At 35.4% G+C, this 7,867-nt stretch overlaps 1 protein-coding gene across 1 annotated transcript; it reads right to left on the bottom strand.

Moving 5' to 3' along the window:
• Nucleotides 1-5,099: 5,099 nt before the first annotated feature.
• LOC108381086 (3-hydroxy-3-methylglutaryl-coenzyme A reductase-like) lies at nt 5,100-7,862 on the bottom strand (the record flags this gene model as incomplete). Its single annotated transcript, XM_017637496.1, has 3 exons — nt 5,100-5,549; nt 6,269-6,638; nt 6,761-7,862. Coding segments are annotated over 3 exons (1,545 nt in total), but the record flags the coding sequence as incomplete, so codon positions are not given.
• Between the last annotated feature and the right edge of the window lie 5 nt (nt 7,863-7,867).

Genomic DNA, 7,867 nt, shown 5'->3' with positions numbered 1-7,867 from the left:
AAAGAGTCTACTACTGAAATAACGATAATTAGGCATTTTAAAATCTATGGCGTTTTCCTATTGAACATGGAATTACCCATATGCAATAAGTACTGTAACTGGAAAATTTAATTTTTCAGCTTAAAGCTGTTCTTAGAAGAAATCCGAACAAGTCAACAATTTTTGTGTTTCATTGAATTGAATCTTTTTTTCCAATTGCGTAATTATCAATTCATGTGGTCGATCGCTCCAAAACGGCTAGGCAGATTTGTATGCAATTTGTGTATATGCTACCGCTATCTGAAGGAGGCGTGACACCCCCCATACAAACCGAATTTTTCATACTGCATAGCTCTGCAAGTTGTCATGATAGAGTACTGGAACTTGGTATGGATATATTTATGTATACGAAATCAATTCCATACTCATAAAAAAATTGGGGCTATTTGAAAAGGGAGTGTGGCATACAACTGCTATAAAGCTGCACACCTAGAATTTTTCTAAAAAAAACGCTTTTGGTGTAATTGCTAAAGTTTGTTGAATTTTTATAATTTTATACGAAGTTTGAAACTACAAAAAAAATTTGGACATTAAATAAACAAAAGAAAAAACCAAAACTGGTAAAAATGTCACTTAACTTAATCAGCTGATTACTATGGTATATAAGTAATGGGCGAGACCGCGATTTTTACCTACTTACATTTAATGGGCTATAAAGCTGCACACCTAGAATTTTTCCAAAAATTCTGAATAAAAAGTTTAAAAGTTTTGGGTGTAATTTAATTTAATTTTTATCATTTTTGTACGAAGTTTGAAACGCGTATTTATGTGGTGCTGGTTATGTAAATGCCTCTAATTTTCGGAACAAGAAATTTATCATGGAACTTCTGTAAAAAATAATACCTAAGTTAAATTTTTTCGAAAAAGTTATTTTTTTGTCGGAATTCCATATAATCCGTGCCTAATCGGGTACGGTCGTGCCGGGCCGTTCCGGGCCTTAATGACTTTTCTCCAAGCGTGTATGGGCGAGTTTTCGAACACGTATTCTTAATTCGTGCCGGGCCGGACCGGAAAAGTTAAGCCCGCGCCCATCTCTACTTTCAACACAACCCATTTGAAATTCACTCAAGAAAATTACTTAGAACTTGATTTCAAAACGTAAAAAAGGTAATAAAAGTGAATTTAAAGCTTTAATTTGTTATTTTTTGGTTAACTCAAGATGTTTACAAATGTTTTATCTACGAGTTTCTTAGTTTTATAGAAAAAAAAGTTTTTGCACTAAGGTTTACTTTTTCATGCAACCTCCCATATATAATTCCTGCGTACATCTGTTTGTGAGTGAACCGATTTTAACGAATTTTTTTGTGTGTGTTTGAGGGGGTCTCTGGATAGTTTAGGTTCACAGTTTGATCTGCCAGGTATTGCTGGAGTCGAGTTATTGCTAAAAATCGTATTTATGATCCGATTTGGCTCATATTCGAGGTATGTATTGGTAATGGTAAGGGCAATGCTATTCAAAAAGAGCCAATGGGTGGCGCTGGAGTCGAGTTATTACTAAAAATCGTCAAGTGAGAAAAAAGTGCCGTAAATGTACTATTTCAGTGAGGCATGAAAAAGTAATAGATGCAAAGTGCAATCAACCAAATCTGGCAGCATTAAGGACAAGTAACTATGTAGATGTTGCATGTTGTTAGATGCGCCTGTTATTCTTTTGCAGATTTTTGGCGATCACAATAGCGATAGCGATAGCGTGAAATATACAATTCCAGAATTTCTACAAAACTTCATCACTGCATCGCTGAGTATCTGGAATAACAAGTTTTGGTAATAAAATTTTCCGGTTACAAAATCATCGTAACATGCAGAATAGATTTGCGAAAAAAAAATAATTTTTAAGTAGAAGAGGCTACCTTGCTGTTGAACTGAAGTTTTTTATGGATCCTTCTTTCTCATAGTACTAAAAAAAATTTTGTTGATAGGCTCCTCTGCCCTCATGGCCTCAATTGTCAACGATGCACAGTGGTTCGGATCGCAAATCTAGCAGGACGAAACTATTTAAACAAATAATCGTTGATGGATCTTTACACCACTTCTTACCTAGGGGATTTTTGGCTCGCTGATTACGAATCTGAAGTCACTTATCTAAAACNAAATTAAAAAAAAATCGGTAGATTTCTATGAAACTGGGTATCTGGGGGTTTTCTGAGTCGCTGATTACATATCTAAAGTCATTTACCAAAAATTCAAAATGGCGGATCTAATATGGCGGACGAAAATTAAAAAAAATCGGTAGATTTCTATGTAACTGGGTATCTGGGCGTTTTCTGGGTTGCTGATTACGAATCTAAAGCCATTTACTTAATTTACTTTATTTACTTCGGAACGAGAATTTTCATCAGTCACATAATCACGGACACGGTCTTTTAGAAGTTTCAGCAACACTTCTCCAAATGTCAAACAACTCACTTCTTAAGATTTACCATGACTAAAATTTAAGATCACAGCAAGAAACACAAATAAATTTCAGAAAAAAATATGTAACAGTGCTTAAAGATTTGCATGCCTGTTGTAAAATTTTTTAATTTCAGAAAGAAGAAAATTCGCGAGTTACTATTTTTTTTTAACTCTTACATAACCAAAGTTTTTATAACTCCAAGTATTTTTCTGTTTTAACACACAACCCGATTTTTCAGAATAAATTTGCTTATACCAATGTGGACATAAATTGCGTTATGACCTCAGAATCTATAGCGGAATAAGTGTAATTTTTTGTTTATAAAGTCAATTTGCAATTATGCAAATATCTGTGAGTGCAATTAGCAATCTTTTAAGTTAAATTTCAGCTTTTAAAATTGAGTTCTCAAATAGGCGGCGTTGACTTACCTTTTTTTGTTTGTTTTCATATGTTAATGCTTTAATAAATGCAATTTCTATTTGAATGTATTGTCAGGAATGCATTCCAAGTACCATTAAGTATTTTAAAAACAAAAAAATTTTGACTTTCGTCCAGCTAGATCTGCTATCCGAACCACTGTGCGATGTATGAATATAATTTTTAGGAGATCAACACGACCGATAATAATTTTTCAACTCACCTGCTTTCACACCGAAAGGTGCCTTTGAACAGTAGTATAAACACATTAATTTGTCGTTTGTTTTAATAATAAAAATATGTATTCTATAATCTAATGATTTTTTTCTTGTTTGATACACATCTCTTCTATTCAGCCACAATATTATTTACGTAAGTATGCACTAAATCCAATATAACATCACTACTTTAGAATAACAATTATCTGCACAGGGATTGTAAAAACTAAACAAACAAAAAAACATTTATTGCACAAACAAACAATGATAATAACATAAGCGAAAAAATAAGTATTACAGTTCAAATGACCATGAATTTATGTGAATTTTCATGTTTTAATTTTAATTACAAACACGTTTGCTACAACAAAATGTTTTTGTTTTTCGATAAGCAGTTTTTAATAATTTTTAATCTTACAGGAACATCCCAAAAATTTTACGCGCTTTTTAGACTAATAAATTATTTTTTATGCTTAGCGATTTGCTGTTACATACGATGTATGTATATCATACGTTTTTAAACTTAAAATAAAATTACTTATATAAAATACTTTTTACAATTTATATACACATACATATGTACATACGTATTACATATTGCGTGATTGGTTGAATAAATTAAAATCAACAATTAAAACATAATTTGAAAAATAAGAGAAAAACTTAGTTAAAATTTCTGTTAAACTAATATTATGAACGTTAGCAGATTTGAACATGATTACATGAAAGGCTTCGGCTTCGTATGTGTGATGCGCGAAAGGAGCAGGTATTCATTCGGTATTCGGGTACAAACATCCGGTACATGCGTATGCGCTTACAATAAATACAATGGATGTAGTCGTGTATGTATGAAGCTATTGCAATCTTAAGTGTAAAATTACAAAGTAGCAGCATCTCTTATTTCTAAACTACAGTACGTAGATGATGATATTATTATTTACGCTAGGCATTTGCGATGTGATGTTAATATCCAATTTAGTTGCGTAATTTGAAAATTTGAATGATTAGATACCGATCCTTTGTAATCTTACATGTAAGATTTAACGATCTGATGGTTGTTTTTCCTGCTAAATATGTATTTCCCTGGAGCATCAGAGTCCATTTTTATAATTTTCGATAGTTTACTTATGCAGGGCTTATGAGGCTTTGTGATATGAAGTATTTTGCTCAAAATGTACTGCTACGTAGTACACATTCTTCAAAAGTTCTCATATTTTGCACAAGACAGTACACACACGTGTATCTCGTCACCTGAAATGCAAAATAACGTAACAACATCGCAACTGAAATGCAAAAAGTCGTAACTTATAAAAAATTCAAAATTCACTTTTTGATTGCTATGAAAAAACAAAATTAGTCACGACCTTTCCCATTTCAGTGACAATGTTGTTATATTATTTTGCATTTCAGGTGACGATCTGATTAGTGAACATTTTTAGTATATCATTTTATAAATAACCACATTTGAGTTCATACACTTTTGAAGCAAGTCAACGATATTTATTTTTGATTTTAATAGCTATGATTTGTTATAAAAAATTTTTATTCATACAGCACCGTGCATATGAATATGCGAATTCTATTTGAACTTTTGATGTTTGAAAAGTTAATCATTGTAACGCTTCACTGTAATACGACTAAGAGACATTCCTAAAAATTGCTATGAGTTGTATAACTATACATATATTTATATGTACTCATATTTTTTGTTCCATTGATATTAGCCAGTTTTAGATTTGAAATTTATTTGAAGCTCTTCTGATCTAAGCTTAAATGCCACCACATGTATGTATGTATGTATTTAATTAGTAGTTGGTAACACATTTTGCATGCATTTCTGTTTTCTTTTCTTACTCTCACTACTCTACTATATACAGAAATAATTCTGTTCGAATATAATTGTCGTTGCAAATTTAACAAACTACTATATTTGTGTTTTTCTTTCATTTTTAATAATAACATACATATTTTACTTTTTATTTTTTTAAAAAAGAAAGTGATAAAGTAATATATACATATATATATATATATTTTTTTCATTCACAATCAGTAAAACATCACTTTCAAATACTTTGGCATCTTTTGCTACGCATAATTTTTACCAACAGCGTTTGTTTTTCTATGTTTAAAAAAGAGGGTACACACTTTAACATATACATATGCTTTAGAAGAAGTCAGCTAAGCGATCCAGTAGCCCGCACCTCAATAGGCTAATTCGTTAAGCGATAGTCTGTGGATTTGACTGTACACAGTTCATAGTTCGGGATTGCTGTTACCTTCAGGTTGCCTTCGGCGCTGCCGTTGTGCTTTTTTCTAACGAAATTTGTGCGTATCTACAACTCATGCTTGCACAATAACTGTATACATAAGAATTGTTGGGCTAACAAGTGGAGCGTATGCTGCAATCTTAGCTGATATTACTGCAGCTTGACACGGTGACGTTCAGAGGATTAATTTTGCCACTAATTGCTATGGAAGACCTGCAAGCACGAACGAATGCAAACAAAGAGACACATATTTATAAAGGCAAATTAAGGAGTGCATCATTAGAAATTAGTGCATTGTATGTAAAGTAAATATAAATCAGTAGCCACTGCTTCAATTTTCAAACTTTTTTTGAACTTTCTGTACATTGTAGGCCTTCAGCCCCGCCTCTCCTTACACTCTTTGTACAAATGTCTCGGAACAATCCGCTAGCTGAGCTGAGCCGCGAACTAAACCTGACATGTTCCTGAAATAGTACTGTACCAGTCTCGAAATGGTCCAGAACAAGTCCCAAAATAGCCCTCAAATAGTCGTGAACTAGTCCCGAACTAGACCGGAAACGGTCCTAAGCTAGTCGTGAATTAGTCCTGACCTAGTCCAGAAATGTTAACTTCTACACACAACTTCTACAAGAAGGAATTACAGATTTTCTGCTGGGTTACACAAGAAGCAGTTAAAAAATTTCTGAGGGTTAATGCAAGTTTTACTCTTACCGAGAGCTACACATTTTTGCCGTGAAACAATCGATGAGTAATGAAAAGTGATAGAAAATAGTATTTGACATGTTTTCCAAAGCTAACCTGATCATAATAATTAAAATTGTTTGCTTATGAAAGAAGTTATAAGCAAAAGTGTACACTAATTGCTATAACGCACTCCTTATACATATACACATTGAATTAAAATAGTGTAGATGTGTATAATTTAAACTCACCTATTGTGACGCATATGACTCTTTACGAGATCACTATTCACCAGCGCTGCCATAAGACTCAGTTCACCCGCCATCACTGTGGCGCATACAATTTGTGCCAATTTCTTTGCATTCTCTCCAGGATGCTCTTGATTAGCACCGCGCACACCTAGCATATCGAGACACGCGCCCTGACCGGGCAGCACTGTGCCACCGCCAACTGTGCCCACTTCCAGTGAGGGCATTGTGCAGGTCATGTATAAGTCTTCATTGTTATCGCCACAGCATTCCATGCCCGTAGAGCAATTGCTCGATGTAACATTTTGTGCTGGATCTTGGCCAGTGGCGAGAAAAACGGCTGTCACCATATTGGCTGCATGTGCATTGTTTCCTGCGCGAGCAAAAGGAATTGGTTAGGAAAATGAAATTTTATGAAAGTAATTGCAAGCATATTAATAAAGCAGAATTATTAGTAAAAGAGAATTAAAGCTTTGTATATCAAATCTCACTTACCACCTACACTGCCCGCCATGGCACTGCCGGACATATTCTTCAACTTATTGCACTCCACCAGTGTTTTGGCGTCCGTTTTCAGTACAGTGCGCAGCGTTTGCGCGGAAATTATGCATTCAGTTACCACACGCTTGCCACGTCCTTTGATCCAATTGATGGCCGCCGGCTTCTTATCGCAGCAGAAATTGCCACTCAACGATATAATTTGCATATCGGGAAATTCTTTTTTGATACATTTCAGCGCCATCTCAGCGCCCTTCGACACCATATTCATACCCATAGCATCACCGGTTAACGCTACAAAACGTATATACAGCTGCGGTCCATCCATTGCGATCAGACACTCCTTCAAGCGACCGAAGCGCGATGTTGAATCGAATTCACATTTGATTTTTTTGTAATTATTTTCATCATTAATCCATCTTTTCGCTTCGGCTGCGCGTGAAACGTTTGCAAAGCGTACGCAGGGTGCACGTGTCATGCCAACATCCTCCACATACGACGTAACTCCGCGCACGGATAGCGCTTTACAACCGCGATTCGTTGAGGCGACCAGTGCGCCTTCGGTCGTAGCCATGGGTACAAAATATTTACTGCCATCAAGCAGCAAAGGACCTGCATAACCAACTGGAATGGGCACATAGCCAAGTACGTTTTCACAGCAGGCATTCATTACTTTGCGATAGTCGAAATTCAAATATGGCAGACATTCCAACCGTTCGGCGGGCACTTTAGCGCGCGCGCTAATCACTTGTCTACGAATGCGCACACCGCGAACTGGGTCATCTAAAATTGACTCGATTTTATGCAATGGACAGTGGTTGCCAGCGGAGTTAACGATTAAGAGAACTTCTTCGTCTGTAAGATTAGCGGGCCCACCCCATTCATCGAGAGATTGAAGAATTTCTAGGCATTCTTGCAGTGTGCGCGGTGGAATTGATTGACGTGGACATGGCTGCAGTGCCATCGATTGATTAGCATCGGTTATGAGTTCAGTTTGTGTTGATGCATTAACAAAGTTATGTTCTTCGATTGTAAATAGTGGTACGCGATGAGGACGCGAATCGCCGACAGCAGGCGACACAACCAATTGAGGAACTTTAGTGG

This window comes from Rhagoletis zephyria, unplaced genomic scaffold (genome assembly GCF_001687245.7).
Source record: "Rhagoletis zephyria isolate East Lansing unplaced genomic scaffold, Rhagoletis_zephyria_1.1 Rzeph_scaffold_21368, whole genome shotgun sequence".
Lineage (NCBI taxonomy): Eukaryota > Metazoa > Arthropoda > Insecta > Diptera > Tephritidae > Rhagoletis > Rhagoletis zephyria.
The sequence above is the reverse complement of the archived record's forward strand: the minus strand, read 5'-3'. Positions and strand labels throughout refer to the sequence as shown.